Here is a 23,327-nt window from a genome sequence, read left to right as displayed (position 1 = left end):
GCCATCATCTATGATAGCTAAATTAAACCTACATCTAGACATATAAAATTGGGAAGACCAGTTCATCCCTGTTTAATGCAGGATTCTGAATCTATTTACCCTTGACAGATGGCCTTTTGAACTTCTGATTAAATGTTTGTAGCAAAAAACAGCCCATTACTTCTTAAGATAGTCTCTTTCAGCATCGCACAGTTCATTCTGGGAGGACATTTCTCCTAACATTCAGTCAAAATCTTCCCTGAACCATCTATTCATTGCTTCTAGATCTGCCCTCACTCCTCCACCTTCCACATGAGAGCTCTACAGATTACCTGAGGACAAAATGTCACCTTTTAGTGTGCTTTTCATCAGGGTAAACTTTTCCCAGCTCACCACCCTGGCTGTCCTCTTTTCAATAAACTTCAGTCTGACAGAGTCATTCTTTTAAAAACAACAATAGGGGCAGTCTATCTTTTGGAACCAGAGCTATAAGAGAACAGTCCTTTCTTTCTGACCTTCTCTGTTGAACTTGATCAGCCACAACCTGGAACTGGATCAACTGGACAATCTGATTCAACCTGGAACTGGATCAACTGGACAATCTGATTCAACAAGGCAATTTCTTATCTACTTCTCTTATTTATATGGCGCCATAAAAAGTATTCTCATGGCATTTTCCAAAACCTTTTCTTGGGGTCAATTAACCACAGGAACATTCACCTTTAAATAATCTATAGCTTTGCACTGCTGGCAAGCCCCCAACCTAAGAAGAAATATTATCGAGCTTAAAAGGGAATGAAGAGCAACCTAAATGAGCACGGTGCTGAAGTATCTCCCTTCTCTTTGAAATTCACAATTTGGGGATTTTTCACTGAAGACAAAAGCAAGGAAAGGAGCATACAGGAGGCATAGACACTTAATTATTTAAAGAAAGCAGTATGGAAGAATTTTCTCCCTCTCTCATAGTACTAGCCATATTAGATCAGACCAAAGGGTAATCATTTGGTGGTGACAATGGGCAAGTTCCTGCTTTGGGAAGGTATATGGGAAAAAGCATAATCATTAACAAAGCAACACATTCTTCTCCCTCATGGTACCTTGATGGAGCTGTTCTCAAACATCTCCACAGTCATTTCTTCTTCATCCTCCTCTTCCTCTTCCTCCCCAACAGCAGCCTCAACCACCAAGCCTGGAAACCTCTCACTCTCGCAGAACTGGAGAAAAACGGGGTTACGGCTGGAATTGCGTTGGATCTCAACTCGTAGGATGCCATCCCGTGGCCACTTGTCCCGGACGTGCTCCAGGCAGTTGATGGGTGAACGGGAGAAGGTGATGTGAATGTATGCCAGAATGAAGAGGACAAAGAGAGCCTGACAGACAAAGAGCAACAAATTACAACAGTGCAACCTCCCCATCCCACAGTTCTCTCCAAGATAAATATGAATGCTCCATCATGCTTTAACTTTATAAAGGAACCTGATTACACACACTGTGTCACATAAAAATGACGGGAGGGGGCTATAAAATCATTAAAACTTGGTTCACTTTTGGTCCTGGCTCCGTGCCCCCTCCAACCATAACTGCCTTTCCCCATGGACTAATGGTCTTTCAAAGGTTTTCCATTCTTAACAAGTTTCCAGAAGCAAGACAGCGTTCTCTCTTCCTCCTCCTCTCAGCCAGTCCACTTCATTTCTGAGCAAGATGTGGCACATGGAAGGCCTCTTCCGTTGTAACCACTCCAGAAATTAAGGCAGCTGCCAGAATATCTGTCTGTCTATCCTATACTAATCTGCATCATTCAGAAAATAAAGTCACCATCAAGGTGAGTTTGAATTCTGGTGACTTGTATCAAGTGGTTTCCTTGGAAACAGCTCATAAGGCAGCCATTGCCACCTTCTGAGATTTTGTTTCACTACCCAGCCCAGCTGTCAGCCCTGGATCTCCCAGCCATTCTGCATCCAAATATTAACCAGGGCTGACCCTGTTTTGCTTTCTAGATCAGCCAAGGTCAGTGAGTGCTGCCAGCTGGCTGGGCAGAGTCAGCTGATGAGAAGGCAACTTTAAGATATCAAAGCAAAACAACAACAACAATTAGCCTGCCAGAGACTAATTTTTTTTTTCCTCCCATGCTGGTTTTCAAAACCATTTTTCCTCCTGCTCTACTATAGAAACATGGATTAGTAGCCTTCTGGGGGACCAATAAATCTTTTTTACAGCCTAGCAAATTTATGGAGCTTTTTATATCTAGCCCACAGGAATTCTCTCTTTCTTGCTTTTCTGGGAGCTCTAAACATATCATGTAATCTTGTTATAATCCTTACAATAGTCCCATGTGGTAGACCAATACCATTGCCTTCAAACTGCATATGAACGAGGAAGCAATGCTGCAAGCAAATAGCTTACCAAAAGCTATGTCACCAATCCAAAGAAGATGGCAAAACATGTCCAAGATGTTTCATGTTCCTCAAGAACAAGGGCTTTACATTATGCCTTTGCAAGGTATACAGCTCTACTAATTTAATTAAAGAAAAATCAAGGCAGAGAACTGAGGAACCAGTAGAACCTTAGAGAAGCTCCTTGAGCCTAGTATTTTCCTGCAAGTTTATCAATGACCTAGATAAAAGGATGGAGCCAATCTTTCCCAAAGTTGATGATACCATGTTTGGTGGATTGCTAACTGCTAACACCTCAGAGCAAAAGAACTAAAATTCAAAATGTTCATAGAAGAACAAAAAACTGGGCTGGAAATAATCAAACATATTCCACAAAGACAAATACAGCTATACATTAAGCATACATATACACAATGGCGAGTACATGGCTTGATTGCATTAGATGTAAAGGGAGTTTTGAAATAATAGCTGATCAGAAGCTGAACACAGGACTGCAGTGTGGTGTAATCACAAAAAAGACTAGCATGATTTTAGGGCACATTACAATAGAACTTGAGTCACGGGAAGTTCCACTTTATTCCTCACCAACCTCTCACTTCCAGTACTGGCTCTAGACAAGCCATTTTTGCCTCAGCCTAAGCTTTTTGCCAAATGAGGATAATACTGCCCTACCTTTCAGGGGTACTGCAAGAACTACAAAAGTAATACAAAAGCATTTGATAGCTAAAACAAAGGGGATACAGTATGTATTATATATTTTTTAAATGATACAGTATAGAACGTGTATTGCATGCAGAGCAAAATAGAGTTTTCAAACCTTGAAGAAAATGAATTAATTCTCATTGTTCTTAACAAGATTACATGATAGTCTGTGTAGCACCTAGCACAGGAAATCAAAGTTAAGCAATGGGAAGTGTTGTAAATTCAAAAAAAAGTGCGGGGGGGGGAGGGAGGGTATAATATCACAAGTCAATACAATGTTCTCTGTGAGGAACAAAATGCCCCACTCCCACCCCAAATCTGTAAAGGTTAAAACTTTTTTCATAAGCCTTGGCGAGCACTCAAACATTACTAAACATATCTGAAACCAATACAAGAATATACAGATAGAAGGGAAATGTATCTCCCTCTATCCCCCACCATTACCTTAAGGAGTATGAAGAATTCAAAGATGCGACGGAAGGATGGTGGGAAGAGGCGGGCATAAGTGACAGCCATCTTGAAGAAAAGGGCATGGAAGAGGCGATCTCGAACATTGATGAGGGGGTTCTGGTTGAGATTGCGGGCCCCTCTGTTATTGCCAGCAGGGGCCCCACCCCCCACATTATTGTTCATTGGATGATGGGTGTTGTTGGGCTGATTCTCTGACATCCTGAGTTGGTGGGGGTGTCCAGAGGGTTGACAAGGATGCTTTCAAAGACTTCTCTTACAGTCTTCTCTTAGAAGAGCTTGACTCCAGTTTCCCACATATAAATTTAATGTCAGGATGCAAACCAAGTTTGCTGATAGGAGAAAGCACTTAAATGAACTCACCTCCCAAGTGACACAGGGAAAAAAATGAAAATAGTTATCCTAGAAAAAAATAGCCCATAGCCTGGATTGTAAGACAAATGATCCTTAAATGGATTGACATGAAAGATTCACTAATTTGGAAACAACTAAGAAAAGATTAGTAGCTCAGTGAGAGTAGAATGGAAGGGCAAACTGACCCAACCCCCTATAAACGCCCTTGATGGTAGGAAGGCAAACCTTGAATGGGACCTAAAAATGCTTCAGGGTTAAGGAAGACAAATAGAACGAAAAGAAGCAGCCCTATTCTTAAAAGGACAGAAGAGAAAATTGTCTGCAGATCTGCCTCTCCCAGGGAAAAAGGCAGGGACCAAGGATATATCTGTCAAAATGGAGGAGAGTAACAGATTCAAGCTTCAACAGGTCATGGATGCCAGAACCCAAAGAATCAAACGTGGGATTGTGGATAGACTGTTCAAGAGATGGGACAGGGGTTCAGCAAGTGAGGGGAGGAAGCTGTCAAATCACAACCGGGGTGGGGGTGGGGCAGAAAGAAAAGCCTTGCCAGGATAGAGAAAAGGGAGAGACCTTTCCAAGGGGATGACATGGGGGGCTGTGGGACTTCTGTGATCTCTTATTCAAAGGAGGGGGGGAGGCTGAACTCCACCAACGTCTGGCAGAGAAATCTGGGGCAGAAGGAAAAAAATAGGAGAAAAAAACCGAGATGTTCTGAAGGCCCCCGGGGGTGGGGAGCAAAGAAGAGCCCCTGCAATCCTCTCGGGAAAGGGGAAGGGGGGGGCAAGCCTCAAAACGGAGGGGCGCAATTTGGGGAAGAAAAAGGGTCGTCAGAAGAATCTGAAAGGATAAGGGGGAGGGAGGAGGCCCACCCCACAACACTTCACGGGGCGGGAGGAAGTGGCGAAGCCCCGAGGGGGGCGTCCCGCTATCGAGTGGGAGACCCGCCCCGCCCCCTGGAAGGGGCGAACAGCCTCGAACGGGGGAGGAAGAGGACGAGAGGAGCCCCCCGCCCAGTCCCTCAAACGAGCCCCGCCAGGAGAACGCAAGAACCAGGCTGGGCGGAGCAGCGGCGCCCCACGAAGCAAAACGGGGCGGGGGGCAGAAAGGGGAGCTCGGCCGCGTCTTCCGCCGTCCAATTCGGCTCCGCGGGGGGCGGGAAGCGGCCCGTCCTCTGGCCTCCGCCTCTCAGTCCTCCTTCGCGTCCGTCCGGGCCGCCGCCATGTTGATGGCTCGCTTCCTCGCTCCCGCCCCGAAAGGGCCGATGACGTCAGCCGCGGGCAGGCAGGGTGGAGGAAGACCGAGCGAGGGAGACCGCGGGGCGAAATGCATCCTGGGAAAGAAGGGAAACTAGAGGAGCCCAGAAAGCAGAACGCTCGACGCCTGACTCTGCGCACGGGGAGGAAGGAGCGGGCTCCAAGGGAGTGTGGTTAAGAAGCATCTAACCTCTTTTACGAACACTTCCGGCATCGGATTGACAAATAATTTTTGTCTTTTTAATGCCCTAAGAGCCCCCTTCGCCCCAAGCCAGTATCTGGATCGGCAAGAAAAAATGTTTTAAAAGTTCCTCTTTGTCTTCCTTTTTTTACCTATCCACTTTATGGACGCAACTCTACTTGCCAAGTTTCCACCTGTCCCAATAAGTCACTTATAATAGGAGGCTTTTTAACCTAGGAGAACTCAACACTGTTGATCTTTCGCTGCACTGTTTTTGCGCCGTGGAAATCTTCGTTTACACAAATACTCCTGTACGCCATTCACTCTTCAGCGGGCGAGAGAGCAGGATGGCTTCAACACAGCAACGTTGGACAATTGTTGCCTCTTTGATTTCACATCTTATGCGTCGTTCTTACCCCCTTTGGACCGCAAATGGAGAACTCGATCTACGGCGATCCGAAACCACACGTACCAGGCTCTTGAAACGTTGGCCATTTTTACTTACCTCTTTGTCCCGAAACCTCCCACCCACTACAGCGCCGCGCCCCTTGATTTCCATAACCCGACCTTGCCCATCGTGGTCCACGGAAATTCAGTTCGTCCTGAATTTCTAAAATAGATATTCGAAACTTCGAGCTATAAGAGAGGGCATAGCTTTCTTTAAATTAATACAAACCAGAATTTTAAAAATGAGGCGACACATTCTTAGTCACCATGACTTGTAATATTCACTAATAACGACGTTTATATAGCTTTCTAGAGAATGTCTAATTCGTGCTCGCTTCGGCAGCACATATACTAAAATTGGAACGATACAGAGAAGATTAGCATGGCCCCTGCGCAAGGATGACACGCAAATTCGTGAAGCGTTCCATATTTTGATGCTTTTCCTCCTTCCTCCCTCCGCTGCGATCCCGACTTGGCAACACGCTTCTCGCACCGGGACGCTAATCTACTACGAGTGTTGCTCTTGCTACTGCGTTCTTGCTGCTGCTGCTGCTGCTGCTACTTCTTGCAATAGTATCCGTGGCTTTAAGACATCTCGCAGACAACATTTCATCTAAGCCGCAGCAGCAACAGCATTTCCAGCTCCTCTTTTTCAGAACGAAACCTTTGTAGCTTAGAACACGCTGTCCTCCAAGCGGCTTTGCTGGATTTGAGCGTGCATCCCACTAGCCCGCTCCTCAGTTTCCAACAGCGGCCACCCCAAAGTCAGACTTTAGGGTGGATGCTCAACAGTGGATACAAAAAGATGGACTGCTCCTAGAACTGGAGGCTTTTTTTCAGCATAAGAAGATGAGAAGACCTGCTGGGCCCTGCCTGGCAGTTGTTTGTTGGTTTATTCACTGGAACTGTTAAGCTGCCCGACTCCAATGGATCCTGTTAAAGATCGTGGGAATCTCTCCCTGACTCTAAATCAGTGGTGGGAAAACTTTTCTCGGTTACTTGGAACTGCTACGGGTGGAAGAGACCGAACCAAAAGTTAACAAAGTCCTCTCTTTTCTCCACCAACCCATTTTCTCTCTGCCCTATTCCACCCCTCTCGTTCCTCTTTCTTTTTCACTATTGCTCATGTGAAATTAAGGCTTTTAGGTGAAATATTTGCAGGTCAGGGGTTTCCCCAAGGCAGTGTTTCTCAACCTTGGCCGCTTGAAGAGGTGTGGACTTCAACTCCCAGAATTCCCCAGCCAGCCATGCTGGCTGGGGAATTCTGGGAGTTGAAGTCCACACCTCTTCAAGCGGCCAAGGTTGAGAAACACTGCTCCAAGGGACGACTCCAAGTAGGATCAATTCGTTCCAGAGGGAACAAAGCACTCAGAAACTAATTCTGCATCAGCTACATGCACGTACCAAAATGGCATGTTTCTTATCAAATTCAGGTGCATACTTTCTCTTCCTGGGCCTTACTGTTGATTTGCCTTTTCTCGCCTTTACCTAACAGCAGCTTCACGAGCCTGTTCTTAAAAGCAAAGGCTGTTCTCAGAAGAAGGGGAAAAACAGAAGAAAACAAAGCATTAAAACCTAAAAACCTGCCTTTCAACCCCCTTCCCTCCTCCCTTTGCTTCTCATAATGGTACATTGCTTACATCGCCATTTTCTGTATTTTCCATCTAATTTTCTCTTGCATTCTTAAATTTCCCTTTGGGTCCTTACAGCAAAAAAGCTGTTCAGATACTGGAATGATTTTCTGAAAGCAACCTAGGGACACAGAAATTCTACACCTGAAGGGCATTATTTTAATACACAATTTTATATATATATATATATATATATTCACATAATGTATAAACATGCATGTGACAGTGCACTCTATCTTACTTATAAAGGGTTAACTTGCTTAATATAGAGCACAGCATTCCCCCCCCCCCATTTCCTTTAGAAGTAATTAGCCAGATGCCTTACTGCTTTTTGAAGCTATAAATTAGCTCCGTGCCAGGCTGGTGCTAGCGGAGAAAAGGGCCAGAAATTTGAATTCCAAAGAAGAGATAAGAAGAAGAAAAAAGTTAAACTTAGATTCACCTCTTTAGGAGCCACCTTTATTCCTTCTTAGACCATCCCAAAAATCCCTTGTATGGCTATGGGGGAATGTACCATCTGACTACATTTGTAAACACCTATAAAAACTCTGAGGTTTGCTTTGTAAGGTGTGATTCCGTCAACATTCCTTTCCAATGTGTTGACTGGGGTCACCCAGCTGTGTCTTGATCAAAATACATCTGCTAATTTTAAAAGAAGTCTCGTCTCAAGTCTTCTTATTTGGTTTTATTGAAACTTGGGAAATAAAAGTGCCATACACACCCATACATTGTATGCAACCGCAAAGCAAACCTAGTATTACAGTAAGACTAATAGCTATAATTGCTAATTATCGTAACCAGCCAAAGCGAGGTAGCCAAAGAACCCCACAACGATACATCCTTTGGGACAGCTGTAATCATGGCTAAATGGTGTATTCTCTCTCCATGAATCTTATGACAATCATCTCTATAAGAGCAACCCTCAGTAGTGTTAATGTAAGCAAAGTTCCCCTTTGGGTAGCCCACAGTAGATCTAAGGCCATGCGGTTCTGCAAGCTTGTTCTAGATTGGGCAAGATCAGTATTCATACTGGTCACGGCCACACCTGTATCATTAGCAAATATTTCCACTACGGCTTGTTGCCTAATTGAATTACACCCTAGTTTGGCAATTCCCAAGGTAGGGGGGCATGAATGCCTATCCTCTGGCTTCAGCAGCAACAGGGCCCTTTTTCTTTTCTATTTCCCTCTGGGATTGTTTAAGATCTCTTTTAGGCCCATAAGTTACAGGGGGATACAGAAGCTCCTCGTTGAAATATAAGTGAGTCCTGAGAGATGGTAAGGGAACATCTACGTAACAATTCTCCAATGGCTCCGCTATCATACCAGCATATCGAATGGTCACTCATGCCCTTGTTATCTCCCAGATAGACTACTGCAATGCGCTCTACATGTGGCTACCCTTGAAGAGTATCTGGAAGCTTCAGCTGGTTCAGAATGCAGCCACGCGAGCTATTTTTGGGGTCCGAAGAAGGACCCATATAACACCTTTGCTCCGTGAGCTGCATTGGGTGCCAGTTTGCTTCCGGGTCCAATTCAAGGTGTTGGTTATCACCTTTAAAGCCCTACAGGGCATGGGGCCAGGCTACCTGAGGGACCGCCTCGCCCCCACAATTTCAACCCGTCCCACCCATTCTCACAGAGAGGGCATGCTCCGGACCCCCTCGGCAAAAGAACTCCGATTAGCGGGGTCCAGAAGGCGGGCCTTCTCTGCTGTAGCCCCCGCCCTTTGGAACATCCTGCCCCTGGAGGTGAGACAGGCCCCCTCACTCCCGGCCTTTCGGAGGGATTTGAAGACCTGGCTCTGCCATCTGGCCTGGGGCAGGGAGAGAGGTTGTCAGAGATGGGGTTGGCTAGCCCCCTAGAGGCCTGGTGTGGCTTCCATCGGCCTCTTGGATTTTTTCTCTTCCTTCCATTTGTGTAAATGTGTTTTTCTTTTTATAAATTTTAATTATGTATTTATTGTTTTAACTTGATGTAAACTGCCCAGAGTCCCCCACTGCGGGGAGATGGGTGGGGATAAGTCTATGTATAAATAAATAAAATAAATAAATATGCTCGCTCTCCCCATGCCTTGTGGTTTGCTAATAATATTTAATAATATTTAATTTTTAATCATGATTTTTATATGATTAAAACGATTGTTTTTATATGTTTGTTGTTTTATCTCCTTTCTCAGGAATAAATCGCATTTACCATCACATTTCGTGGCGAGGGTTTCATGGCAGCGTTCACAGCAGCCTAATCTGCCATCTATTTTCTTTGCACAATAGAGGCATCTTCCCTGATAGGAGCACAGCGATGCATTACTGCCAGCTGCTGGGGAAGCGTAATTGCCCTTGAGATCTCCTGGATCTGCTCTCCATTGACAATCTTTCTCTCTGCAGAGGTAACAAAGCCTTATTCCAGCAGAAGAGAATAGCTGTGGCTTCCACAGAGCACCTGTTGCATGACATATTCCAAAAGGCATTCTTAGGATCAGCCTAAACCTTAACTCTCCACCCTTCACTGATTGGGAAGAGCTCTGACCGAGCAACCAATTCTGAGAGTCGGTGCTCAAGTTACTTGGCCAAGCTTCCGCCGTTTACGCCTCTTAGCGACCATAGCATGTCCTGTATATATCTTTTCCCAGGTTGCACAGATGAAGATCCAGCTGTAAAAAGCGTTAGGTCTGCATCTGGTAAGGGAATCTCAATTAGATCAGTTTGTATAGTTTCTGCAGAAATTATTCCTTCCAGACAATTGTGATGGAATGGAATTATGAAGGCCTGGCTCAGGGAGATAAACATTTTCTTAGCTCGCCGGAGGAGCGTGGGAGCTACAAGAGGATGAGACTGTCACCTCCCTGAGGAATTCACACTGTTGTGGCCGGCTGACTTGGGAGCTGGGGTTTCAGTCTGGGAAGATTGATGTCAGGCCTAGCCCAAGGAACTCCAAGAGACAATGCAAATTCAGTTCAGCTATGTTTATTAGCTACAACCTCTAGCAAGAATCTTCCCAGACTGAAACCCCAGTTCCCAAGTCAGCCGGCCACAACAGTGTGAATTCCTCAGGGAGGTGCCAGTTTCATCCTCTTGTAGCTCCCACGCTCCTCCGGCGAGCTAAGAAAATGTTTATCTCCCTGAGCCAGGCCTTCATAATTCCATTCCATCACACAATTGAGGTTCTCCCTCATCAGCTGGGGTAAGAGAGCGGTGGTGTTGCACCTATGGATTTGTAGGTTTTCTGTTGCTAACAAGATAGTCCCCTATTTAGCAAGTCTGGTTGGTAAATCCGTGAAGAAATGTGAGGGTGGCCTTGGAGGACGGGAGCAGGGGGGGGAGAGACGCTGCCTAGGGAACGATCAGATAAGAGCAAAAGGAGTCCGCACAGGGTAATGGTCAAGGAAAGAAACTTAGGAAGCATCCGTTCTAACTACTCTGGCAGTAAATAGGGAGGGTGGGAGATTTGTACTTTCAGACTTGCAAGATTCTGTTAAAATAAAGTAGAAATAGCTCATCTGGTCGTGTTTCCTGTCTGGTTTACCTGCAAGGACTGACAATGCCAGGTTCAACTTCCTGTGGCACATACACCTTCAGAGGACACCCTTATACCACATCACAGGTTTTCTCAATCACCATAAGAGTTGCTGCTACTTCTCTGAGCAACCAGCCAACCCTCCTACCCCCGGATCAAGCTGAGCTGAATAAAACTCTGCCGGTTGGAGCTTATACCCAAAGATTTGCATCAGCGCCCCGGAGGCCACCCCCTTCACTCATGCCCATACAACTGGAATGACTTTGAGTAATCAGGCAGGCCTAGAGCAGGGACGCTCATCAGGGGCTTGTTTTAGTTCAACAAAGCCCTTGTCAAGTTCAGAAGTCCAAGGTACCAGTGGAGGTATTTCTTTAGAGTTACATTTCACTAATCTGGCTGTCAGGTCTCTGGTTATCCCTGGCTGGCAACATCCTGCAGCTCCCGTACGGCACGTACCTGTTCTTCGGTCAGAGGTCTAGGTAGTTGCTGCCTAGCGATTTTCCTTTCTTGGGTTAGTTCTCAAGTTCCCTTACTCAAAACGTATCCCAAGCAGTGAACCTTTTGTCTAAAATATTGCAATTCGGATGGCGAGACCTTGTGGCTTCTTCCTGCCAGATGAAGAAGCAGGCGTTCAGAATCCTTTTCACACTCTTCTTCGGCCTTGTGATGCTAAAAGCGGGTCGTCTGCATATTGGGTTAAATTGGGATAAGGAGAAGCAAGTCTTGAAGATCCTGTTTCAACATCAGAAAAAAAGAGGAGGTGATTCTACACACCCTTGGGGCAACCGAGTCCATATATATTGTTTTCCTTTCCAAGTAAATGCAAGCAGATACAGACTTTCTGGATCCACAGGGATAATAAAAAATGCAACACAGAGATCAGTGACTGAATATCAGTGACTAGAAGCTGGAATGTTATTCATGATGGCAGCAGGATATACCCTCTAGGAATCACGTGATTATTCATAATCCTTAAATCCTGGACAAATCTATAAATGGGTTTATCTTCAGAGTCCACTTTGGGCTTTCTTGCTGGACTCCCTGGGGTGTTGCTCCAAAATACTTTGTGGTAGGTAGGAGTCCACCAGAGATGGTTGTGCAACTTCTGTTTCTTTGGAGATAGGACATTGTCTTTGAAATGGGGTGGGTGGGTGTCAGCTTTACTCTTATCTTGACAACTTCAGCAGATTTCAGATACCCCACATCAGGCTGGTTAGTTCCCCATAAGGAGGTTGGTAAGTCTTGATGGTCAAGTTTTCATCATGAAAGCCAATTGTCCCACAGGACGTATTGACATTTCCAGATACAGTAAGTTCCACTTTCTCTGCAATGAATGGTGGCCTGAAGTTTACAGAGCAAATCTCTTCCTAAAATATTAACTGAGGAATCTGATGAGTCTAAAAACTGGTGTATCAATTCTCTATCCCTGATTGGACATTACAGAGGTTGTGTTTTCTGCACTGGCATAGCTTTACCTCCTACCCCAACCATTTTTTCAGTTTGTCTGTTTATTTATTTATAAATCAAATTTATATCACCGCCCAACTCCCCCACAAGGAGGGACTCTGGGAGGTTCACAACCAAACAGTTAAAACCAATAAGAACATAAACAGTACAGCATAAAATACAATTATTAAATATGATTTGGAAGTTCCCTCCAAGGAAGCCCCATTTGGAATTTGAAACAAGGAGCAAGTAGCCCCAATATCCTTAAACACTTGTATTTCTTTTTCCCAACTGATATGTCAAAATACGGTTCATTTGGGCCAGTCGTTAGGGCTGCCAACATTTGAGGATCGTTTTCTAAATCATTACCTAAAGCAGCGTTTCTCAACCTCAGCAACTTTAAGATGTGTGAACTTCAACTCCCAGAATGCCCCAGCTGGGGCATTCTGGGAGTTGAAGTTCACACATCTTAAAGTTGCTGAGGTTGAGAAACGTTGACCTAAGGATTGCTATACAGCAATGCTTCCCAAACCTGGGTAAATTACCCAAAATTGGATAAAAGTGTTTTTTCTTTGGGTAACAACACACAAACCCATTACCCAATCACAACAGGGACATTTGAATTGACTTAAAGATTGCCACGTGCACTAAAATATATTTGAAAATCTCCCAAAGTATTCTTATTAAGATGAAAATCAATGAAATTACCAATGGTAATTTGTTGAAATGACATAAAGGTCATTCAATCATATTGCTTTTATAATACAGCTAGTCCTTGAGTTACGACCATTTGTTCAGCGACTGTTCGAAGTTAGGGTTTGGGGTAATGGAGGAAAAAGTTTGGGAAGCACTGGTATACTGTACAGCAGTATTTCTCAACCTGGACAACTTTAAGATGTGTGGACTTCAACTCCTATAATTCCCCAGCCAGCATGGGTACAGTATGTATATGGGATACCGTATGTCCATGGGGTACAGTATGTCATTGTAGTCCCTGCAAGTGCATTGCTTTCCCAGCAGGGGAGGCTCCAGGACTACTTATAGGAATTCCTATTGCTTGTGCTTGGGGCAATTGCTTTTCCAGTACCTGTGTTGCTGACCAAAGTAATAAATCTGTTCTTGCCCTGGATTCCTTTGTGGATTATTCTGAAACTTTAGCTTTGAAATAACCTCTTCCTTTGCCCGAAAATCTCCCTCGGCCCCTCCCCTGTCGGAAAGCTGATGCTAGTAATGGAACCTTTTCCTGCTTCTCCATCCTTTGTTCCTGATGTCCTTTGTCCTTCCTCCTTTGCACAGCTCTGCTGCAATTCCTCTACTCTCACTCATCGATTTACCCCTCCGTCCAGGACAGAACTTCTGAAAATTATGACGGATATCTGGAGCTGATTGACTGACCGACGCTGAAGCGATCCCTCTCGTTTTCTGGATTTAATTGTGCCTGCGCTTCGGCTCCTTCGTGCAAGCGAGTAAAAAAGGCATCTGGATTTTCATCTGTGTTTTGTATGGTCGCATGACACTTTTCCCAATTCATGGGGTGTCTTACCTGCTCGTTCCGTGGCTGAGAACAAAGTTGCCCTGGCTTCTAAAACAGCTGGCCAACCTGCCTCTAGATTCTAATCCCAGTCGGGCTGTGCCTGCGGCCAAGGGCAGCATTACGTCCAGCTCCCCATTCTACTTTAAGAGCTGGTTCTAAAACGGCTGCTCTTTCATCGGCAGGAAGTAAATCTTCCATTAATTCTGTTATAGCCACCCAAGTCGGATTGTGAGCACGCACAATAATTCAGAAGCATCGAATTACTGTCCTAGGATCCTTTCCGACGGGGAGAACTGCTGCCGCAGAGAAAATGGTGTGTGGACTTTCATGGCCTGTGGAGTGGCTTGTCCGGCTGGTAGCAAATACTGAATTCTTCATGGGGCCATCAACTCTTCTTCCTCCCAGGGACCCTCAATGGCTTCTTTCACTAGCCGGGCACGAGTCCATCGCCTCAGTGCCAACCATCCTGGCGGTTCTTGCTGCTTCCCCTTGAACACCAGCACGGAGGGGTTTTATGGAGGAGGCTTCCCCGTTTTTACTGGCCTAGCCATATATATTTATTTTGTATTGGCTGTAACTGTTTTTAATGGTTTTATGTTTTCACGATTGTTCGCTGCCCAGAGTTGCTGGCTGAAATGGGTGGCTACAGAAATCAAACAAACAAACAAATAAATAAATAAATAGCCTTTCCCAGGCAAATCCCCCCAGCCAATTCAGCCCAACCTTACCAGGAGTCCATTTCTGGTGAGTTTTCTATTCTAAATCTTAAATCTCAAAGGCAACCATATGCAAATGGTCCCCCGTTCTGGCCCAGTTGAATTTCCTGCGTCTAAAAAGCGTTGCCATTCTCCGTTTAATTGAATTGCTCGAGCTTCCGACATTCCAGGTTGTCCTGACCTCAGTTTCCCTCCACGGCAAGCCACTAGAACAGTGTTTCTTAACCTCGGCAGCTTTAAGATGGGTGGACTTCAACTCCCAGAATTCCCCAGCCAGCATGCTGGCTGGGAATTCTGGGAGTTGAAGTCCACCCATCTTAAAGCTGCCAAGATTGAGAAACACTGCATTAGAAGCTTATCTAGTGGACATCCTTGAAGTTCTTGTTCTGCCTCCCCCCTTGTCCTCCTTATGGTCAATCGGGCACACACTTCGGATTGTGTTGCTGCACCCAACCTGGACGGCCTCAACACCCCCCTTTCTCTCCTGCTGGCAGAAAACTCCCAGAAAAGCAAATTTCTTTGGGGCTGTTATAGGACCATATGGGTAGGGGGAGGAAGGGAGGTTGGAGTATGGATACGTCATTCCCATCCAGCAACCTATTTCTTTAATAACGCAGCATAGAGGAGGGATCACCTGGTGTCCTCCTTTCCAACTAAATTCTGCTGCTGTTATGTATATAAAAGGGTCAAGGGTGGAATAACCAAAAGCCACTCCCTTTGGGATTGTCCGTGCTAATTACCCACAGTATTATTTCCAGTGACTCTGGAAAGTCCTGTGCCCTTTTGATATATAGATAATGTAAATCCTTGTCTGTCGTTTGTGTCTTTCACTCTCCTTGCTTGCCTTTTACTGTATCTTTGTTTTGCCCCCTAATTGCTTTTGATCTCTGCTGATGTTTAATGAATTAACCAGCTATATTTTTGCTAGCTAATCTGAATGGTGTGTGTGCATTTGCTATGATCTGGATCTAGGGATTGAGTGGGAATGTGCTGGGGGCAAAGTCAGCTGAAAGTTATTCACAGTAATTTTCCAACAGGCCTAGGCTTGCAGAAGGTATAAATTTGGGCATTTATAATGTTTTTAAACCCACAGAAGATACATTACTGGTATATTTGGCAGTTTATCTGAAATATTATTTCTCACTTTTAATGAATTTCAAAGACTGGTGGGATCTTAATGCGGAATTATGCGTCCTTCTCTCACGATATTCGTCAATGAAATTATGAGTTTTCTGAATGGTGCTAGTCAACCATCGTGTGTATTTTGTACCGTGCATTTTTAAAACTGATTTTTAAACACCTTTGAATCGATTAAAATTTGTCCTGCTTGTTCCCTCATTTTCGTGCAATGTTTTGCAATAAAGAAACTCACGCACAGTCACTCCGTAGTTCTCCTAATGCTTTGTCAGCCTCGTCCATTTCAGAAAATCAAATATTATTCCACCTTAAGAACTGCCCCAGCCCTCTCCCCACCCTCAGCCACACAACAACCGGGCTATTATTGGATATTTAAATATAGTTTGTGGTTTCTATCTTGGTGGCTGGAACGCTGCGTCTGTCTCCATTGCTTGGTTACTAGAGGTGTCTGAATACAGCAGACACACAGAGAGGTGGAAAAAACAAAACGCAGACTCTTTGAGAAAGGTTTGAGATCTGGGATTGCAGGAAATCCAGAGCTCAAGATAGATTCCTGTGGATCAGTCCATGGTCACAGATTGGCTGAAAAAACAAAAAACCTCCCCAGTAAGTATTCTATACAATTTGATTGGATGACATTGGGATCCTTTCCTCTTTGAGATCTGAATCTCCCTGTGGCTTGCTTTTCCTCCTTTCCATCAAAGTGTTTTGCTTTTAAATTTGAAAATCAGTTTTTAATTATGGCCACGCGGAAATGTATTGACCAGCGGCTTCACTTCTTCCCAGCAGCTGTGCAAGAGGTGAGGGGTGGAAATTAGGGCTAGGCTCAAAAGCTGACCGGGCGAATGGTTTGATCCCAACCAATAGGACCGGATCATTAACAACAGGCAGCAGTGAAAATGTTCATGTCCTAAAATTCATCCACTGAGAGAATGCACCATTAACTCTTTCTTGCCAAGATTGGTCTTCCAACTTTGGGCACAAGACAGAATAAACACAGGGGTTGCCACCTCCCGCCTGGCACTTCGATAGGATGCGAAGGTTGAGCAAGAAAAATGAGTGCTATCAGAGTCAAAAGACAGGGATGGTTGGGGGGGAGGAAGTGTTCCTCTCTCTGGCTTTGCTGAACTACGGTTCCCAGCATCCCTCATTATATGGGGCAGTTGATAAATCTTCATCTCCCTTTGGAAGGCTGCATTCCCCATTTTTGATCTCTGCAGAAACGTCTTCATCCCATGTCAAACTTTCCAACTATTATTCACAACTTGCACCTCTTGGCTGCCTGTAGGATAGGCAGGATAGAACCTCACAGGCCGATAAATCAATAAACCAATGTCTTGCTACTCGTTCTAAGCCTCGAGGATCCGGGATGTTGGTTTGGCTTCTGGAAATGCACATGTGGAATCACCGAATTGGAAGGGACCTCAAAGGTCATGTAGCCCAACCTCCAACTCAGTGCAAGAACTGTTGAAGTAGATGGACAGACTCATCTGTCTTCATGCACAATGGTAAATATAATGTGCAAGTTGTGACATCCCCTTGGGCCTCCTGTTTTCCCAGAAAGCGTTTCTCTCCTTTTTCTGGATCCTTATGTTGTAATTATTACACCCACTCTGTTCACTGCAGGCAACAAAGGTCCCCCTTGGAAAAGATGAAAGCAGCTGCTGTGGGGCTCTCGGGCGTGGATTCCCAGGATCCACTGAAGCTGCCACGCTTTGTTTGGACGAATCTCGTGTTCCAGGTTCCCCAACGTCAGATCCAATCCAAAGGTATGGGGGTACAGTTTTCACCTTGACTGAGCTGTCCAAATGTAGTACCGTGCCTTGTGGTTCCCAAAACCGCAATATGAATCCCCAATATCGAAAGCCTATTGCCTCCTGGATATTCCCCACATTATGGGTTATCACACTCATAATCTCCATTCTGCAAACCAAGTACCTAACTGCAGCATTCCAAGATCTTTGGATTATTTGAAATTTCAGCTTTTTTACCTGGAAAGCTGGAAGATAAAATGTTCAGTCTCAGCCCTCCCTGTCTTTGCCCATTTACAGGTAGTCCTTTTTAAGCAACTGCCTCGCTTAGCAACCATTTGCAGTTATGACGGTGATGAAAAAGTAACTTTGTGACCGATTCTCGCATTTACAACCTTTGCAGGTCTGTAAAGCAAAGGAAAGCTGAAATAAGAACATAAGCACAGTTGCAGTTTCACTTAGTGACAGCTTCACTTAACGACCAAGTTGCAGGTCCCAGTTGTGGTTGCTAAATGAGGACTGCCTGTATTTGTTTCTGTCTAGCTCTACTGAAACTGCAGGACAGGGGTCAAAAAATAGTTAGGAGACTGTCATCTATGAAGATGTGTATTTTTAAAAAATAATGATTAGTTAATTTTATGCAGTGGAGATTATTAGAGAATTACACATTGATTGATATTTTGACATTTTGGTTTATTCTGACTAGTGCGTACCCAGTAAAATCTGAGTGTGGGATACTTGAAACAGATGTGGAATGTGGATCACCCTTCCCTATTTTGAGCCCTGGCCAGATGTGGTAGATTTTAATTTGTGTATTCCAATCAGTGTGATGTAGATGGTACAGTCTGGACTAAGGGTGAGAAAATCCAGGTTCTGGTTCCCTCTCAGCCATGGAAACTCCCTGGGGATATTAGGGTCAACCTCTCCCTCTCAGCCCAAGATCCAGGGTGGTCCAGTGGGGAAGAGACACCCAGATTCTGGTCCCCCCAAAGCTGCAGAAGCTCCCTGGAGGACTTGGGGCCAGTTCCTCCCTTCCCTATACTGGGAAGTTGAAAAATTTCTGTTTGTCAGCCTTCACTGAAACAGGGTAGTAGATTATGGTCCATACCTGGCCTTCATCCTGCAGTGGATTGATTGAGGCTGATAATACTGTAATTCTTTAGCTATCAGCCACAGATTATGAGAGTTGAAGACCAAAACATCTGGAGGGTTCCAGCTTGCGAAAGGATGATGTGGATAGATAAATAATCCTCTTTACATCCCATATGTATCCCTCCCCGCTTTTCTTTTTAATTTCAGTGACAACCAGGAAAACCAGGAGGCAAGAAAGAAATTTGGCAGCAGTGTCAAAACAAGGTTTAAGGAGTGAAGGCTGCATCCCAAGAAGAAAGAATGGAGAAAGAAAACTGCTACCTCTCTGGACAAGTTGCAGCGAAGAAGATGAAACAGAAGATGGTCGAGCATCTACACTACCAGGATCTCCTGCTGTGAATCCTCCACTTTTGCCCGCTCCAAAGAGCTTGGACACCTCAGAAAAGCAGCCCCCCCGAAAGATCCTAGTTGATCTACGACCTCTTCTGGAGAATGTCATGGATCCCGTGGACTCTTGGCGAGAGAAACCATTGGAGAAGGATCCCCCAAAGGAGAGGTGTCCTTCTTCCAACTCTGGTGATTCCAGAGATGAAAGTCTCTTTGGAGGAGGAGGTGACGATCAGGCCACAGAAATGCCTGCTGAGTTTTCCAAGGATTGTGGGATTCCCAGAGTTCATCTCTTCTTGCCTCCTATCAGAGCCTCCAAGCTTTACAGAAAGAGCATCAAGACCTCAAGAAGAACCATTTGGACATCTCCGGTAGAATCAACACAGCTTCGGAAAACCACCTTTCCTGCCATCCGGACTTTTCAACCACAGCTCCAAATGCCAGTTCTCCTCCCCAAGACTGATCTGCAGAAGCACGTTCCATTCGAGGCAGAGAGATCAACAGGACCAGAGGGAGGACCAGAAGCAGCTGCTTGGGGGCTGGTGGGCACCTTTGCACTGTGGGGAGCAGGCCATTGGTGTTCCCACCAAATGGAGGTCTGGGGTGGAGGTGGGAATTCATTGTCTGCCTTGGGGGGTGTCGGCGGCTGCAATGCACTCAGCAGAAAGGCCATAGGAGCGGTGGGAAACCCATTTTTAGAAATGGTGGAAGTAGGTGCTTTGCTGTACGCCAACTTTGTATTAAAAAAAAAAAATTAATAGAAAAATCTGGGAAAAAATGACCAAGAAGACCTCCATAAGCACTGACCTCTGTTGTAAGAAACCTTTGCATTGCGTGTTGTTAAACTTTCAGGACTCAAGAGTCTGACATCGGGGGGCACAAGGCTTTGCTTGCGCCCTTACTCCCTCTCTTGCCCCGTTTTCTTCCACTAACCCGGTGCAAATCACTAGCAGTTAAGGGAACTGTTAATTTATCAACCAAACTGAAATTGCTGCCCAATGCCCATCGACCCAAGTTAAGTGACATTAAGCTAAGGTAACCAGTGGACAGTCAGAAGTTCAGCCAGCCAGGTGAATGGTGGTCTGGCCATTCACGGCGGCAGAAAGCCCGTAATCTATTTTCTTTGGGGTACCTGACTAGTGGGGAAAAGGGCAGGACAGCCCCAAACCCAACGTGTCCCATGTTTTGTGGCCACGTACTCCCAAGTATGTCTCAGGCAGAGGGGACATCGAGGAAGCAGAGGGAGGTCCTCACTGAGGGGGTTCAGGGTTGATGGGCACTGGTTTTGGGGAGGCATGGGGCAGGGCTTCAAAGGCTCCAACCTGTCAACAAGGAGCTCTGTCAGGAGGGGTAACTTTCCTCCAATTAGGAGCCACACATGTGATGTCACCAGAAGGGTGACATTGTCACAGAAAAGAGATGGGTCCATTTTTCCCCACCCCCATTTTTTAAGGTTCAGGAAAGAGAAATGGCTCCCTTCTCATTTACATTCTTAGCCCCAAACCACACATCCAAATTAAGCAGCCCCGCCCCCACAAAAAATCAGGCTGATTTCACTTCCATTTTTCTATTTTGAGTTTTGAGTAGAAGATAAAACCAACCTAAATTGCAGAGCCAAAAGTGACTCGTTTTGCTGCCACAAGTTCACTAGTTGAGCCCTGGCGGGGTGTGTGTGTGTGTGTGCACGGAGACGGCAGGATTTCCACCCCCGAATGACAGGCGGTAAGATTTTTTGTGGCTTGTGTGTGACCCTGCAGAGTATCCAGATTAGTTTCATGATTCTGGATGTTTAAGCTGCTCTTTTGTTGCTCCTTCTGCAATTCATGTTAATTGGGGAATGTCTAATCAAATGATACATAACTGGAGCATGTATCACAATTGGAGTTTTTCATTCATGTTGCCTCTTACTTTGTATCAGTAAAGCATAATTCTACATCTGGGTATATCTCATTAACCTTATGGGGAGGCCACAGCTTCATTTAGAACTATGTAAGGCAAAGTCTCAACCGAGTCACGCTCATCTGCTGGTAATCTGATGGACACATTCATGAAGCTTTCTCAGCAGCAAATTGGAAATGATTTTCCCTAACCTTGTTCTGGGGTGTCTGAGGAACTTTTGTGGAATTTTCTCATCCAAGAACTAACCAGATCTGATCCTGCTTTGCTTCCCCACCCAAGATAACCGGCTGACCCCAACCTGCTGATACAGCACCAATTGTCCGACTTTTACATTATTAAACATACAGTGAAAAAAGGATTAAAGGCCCCTTGCTTTGCTAGAGAAATCCTGCAACCATTTTTCTGCTTTCCATTCCCCCCAGCCCGCCGCCTCCTCGCCAGATTTTCAACTTCCCACCCAGCTGCTTTTGCAGAAGCTGCAGGAAACTACAACGAGTAACAACCATCTGCTGATCACACAAGTCCTGCGTTCGTTGAGGGAAGAGCTGCTGGGGGGCAGTCCACGTGAGTCTGACCACAGGTAAGAGTCTGGGACCTCTTTCTGGCACTTTTCTGCAGGCTGACAGTAACCACGTCTGTGTGTGTGCCTGTCTGAAGCAATTAGTCCTGCAGTCTCCTCCAGACCCATCTTCCACCCCCTATCCCGGACCTGTGGTTCCATTATCCACTGGCTGGCTGTCCCTGGCACACGATGCCTGCAGGGTGTGATCCAAAAAGGGAAGATGCGCATAAAAATGGGCGAAGCTTCAGCTGGACTGTCATGGCCACCATCTTGGCTTTTTAAACCACACCGTGCGGACACCCCTGTGTCCTGGAGGCATCTGATGGGCCATTGCAAAAACAGGATGCTGTGTGAAATGCAACCACTTTGTTCTGCTCCAGTTTGCCAGGCGAATTCCCTTCGGAACGGAACCTGCAAAGGCGATAATAGTATTACCACAAAAAGGAAAGAGAAGGTTTGATGAATGCCCTCCCACAAATTCTCTCCCCCCCCACCCCCCATGCTTTTCAGGGAGAACCAGAAGGATTTCCTGGAGCTTCCTCGGATTCAGCCCTGGAAACCTGGGAAGGCAGACAAGAGGGAGAAGGCATCTGATGCTGGTATGGAGGCTACCAAGAACAGGTTAATTAGACTGATCGGGAACCACAACAACTTTCCTCAAGGCACAGGCGTGGTACAGGTCCCTCCAGGACCTTTCCATGAGAAGAATCCTGCTGGACTAGACAGAAGACCCGTCCTCTCCAGGGCTTGGCATCCCACAGAAACCCATCAAAAGAGCTGGAAAACCATCACTTCTACCCAGCTCCTGCTATGATGAGATGCAATGTTAAGATAATTTGACTTAGGGTGTGCTGATCTCCAAGAACTAAGCCTAGATTTTACAGAATGTTGTGGGGTGGGGGGGTATTCCTAATTACATAAAACAAGCTGATCTCTTGGTGGTCCTGGGATGCATTCAACGGTGGAGACAGGGTGCAGGGGAGAAAGTCCCAACACAACAAAGAAAAGCCATGTTACATCACGGGCGGGGCTGGGAGTTGTGTGCTCTGTTTTCCCAAGTTTTGGGAAACTGTTGAGACTGTTAAAAAAATAGTATCAGGCCTATCTTAGGGCATGCCATATAATTTTTTTGGGGGGGGGGTCCTGCTTCCAAACAGTGCCAGCCTTAGGATAAAGCGGTTGACATCACCAGTAAGACCGTTGTTCCTTAATGCTGTGTCCCATTCTAGAAACTGCAAGGGGATTTCTCAACATATGCTCCCACGCAGATGAAACTTTCCCCCTAGGCCTGATGAAAAGTTAAAAATGTTAGCTCACTTCTCAAGTCCACCCTGCTTGGGCTTCTGGGCTTGAATTACTGGACTTCCCTGAGAAGCTCTGAAGGCAGGATATAGTAACCCTGTAGTGGTTTGAACCCTGGTCAGGAAACCTGGGGAGAAAATCATCCATGCCTCACATTCTACCTTCCTTCTAGAATAGTGTTTCTCAACCTTAGCAACTTTAAGATGTGTGGACTTCAACTCCCAGAATTCTGGGAGTTGGTTCACAGGTCTTAAAGTTTCCAAGGTTGAGAAACACTGTTCTAGAAGAAAAGCAGGAAATTGTGAGATCTATCTACTGATCTACCTTAGAAGGTGCCAAACTACATGGCTCCTTGGAGGATGTTCAGAGATGGTGTCCACATGCAGTTGAATGCAACCTACTCAAGAACAGGTGGTGACTTCTTAACTATCACTGGCTATCTTATGACAGTGTGAGGGAGTGAAGTTGGGATTGCTGCCTGCGCTTGGGAAAAGCAGTTGCAGCCAGGCAGAAATTAATTCATTCACAACTTTACTCACAAGCATCCAAGCCGGCGTTCCAGCTGCCTTTGATAA

General features: G+C 45.5%; 2 protein-coding genes and 1 non-coding gene across 5 annotated transcripts in view; 2 read left to right on the top strand and 1 right to left on the bottom strand.

The window, feature by feature from the left end:
- TMEM259 (transmembrane protein 259) overlaps positions 1-5,158 on the bottom strand; it is a 29,016-nt gene extending 23,858 nt beyond the window's left edge. For both annotated transcript variants that reach the window (XM_007435076.4, XM_007435077.4), the window contains exons 1-2: positions 3,519-5,158; positions 1,077-1,349 (exon numbers count right to left, since the gene is read on the bottom strand). In XM_007435076.4, coding sequence (XP_007435138.1) covers positions 1,077-1,349; positions 3,519-3,743 — 498 coding nt within the window. In that variant the 5' untranslated portion in view covers positions 3,744-5,158. The remainder of the gene's footprint in view (positions 1-1,076; positions 1,350-3,518) is intronic.
- Positions 5,159-6,107: 949 nt separating this feature from the next.
- Positions 6,108-6,214, top strand: LOC112541488 (U6 spliceosomal RNA). Its single transcript, XR_003085474.1, has one exon. It is a non-coding gene; the product is annotated as a U6 spliceosomal RNA (small nuclear RNA).
- A 9,948-nt stretch (positions 6,215-16,162) lies between these two features.
- On the top strand, positions 16,163-22,578 carry LOC112541035 (uncharacterized). 2 transcript variants are annotated; one of them, XM_025168715.2, is made up of 6 exons: positions 16,163-16,365; positions 17,114-17,267; positions 17,386-17,528; positions 18,810-19,531; positions 21,311-21,468; positions 21,961-22,578. In XM_025168715.2, the coding sequence occupies exons 2-6, from the start codon at positions 17,236-17,238 to the stop codon at positions 22,262-22,264; spliced, it is 1,359 nt and encodes a 452-aa protein (XP_025024483.1). In that variant the 5' UTR covers positions 16,163-16,365; positions 17,114-17,235; the 3' UTR covers positions 22,265-22,578. The 2 variants fall into 2 exon arrangements, with proteins under 2 accessions (XP_025024483.1, XP_025024484.1); XM_025168716.2 differs by lacking the exon at positions 17,114-17,267.
- The last annotated feature ends 749 nt before the right edge of the window (positions 22,579-23,327 follow it).

Source organism: Python bivittatus, unplaced genomic scaffold, assembly GCF_059951505.1.
Source record: "Python bivittatus isolate LINGU-HERP-01145 unplaced genomic scaffold, Pbiv_v1 ctg000580_np1212, whole genome shotgun sequence".
Classification (NCBI taxonomy): domain Eukaryota; kingdom Metazoa; phylum Chordata; class Lepidosauria; order Squamata; family Pythonidae; genus Python; species Python bivittatus.
Note: the sequence above shows the minus strand (reverse complement) of the source record. Positions and strands in the feature narration are given on the sequence as shown.

What these genes read in the sequence shown, in the direction of transcription:
- LOC112541035 (XM_025168715.2), top strand. Translation starts at nt 17,236, where the DNA reads ATGGACAGACTCATCTGTCTTCATGCACAATG. An exon ending in ATCTGTCTTCATGCACAATG is followed by an intron (nt 17,268 to 17,385) that starts GTAAATATAATG and finishes TGTTCACTGCAG; the next exon opens with GCAACAAAGGTCCCCCTTGG. An exon ending in ACGTCAGATCCAATCCAAAG is followed by an intron (nt 17,529 to 18,809) that starts GTATGGGGGTAC and finishes TTTTAATTTCAG; the next exon opens with TGACAACCAGGAAAACCAGG.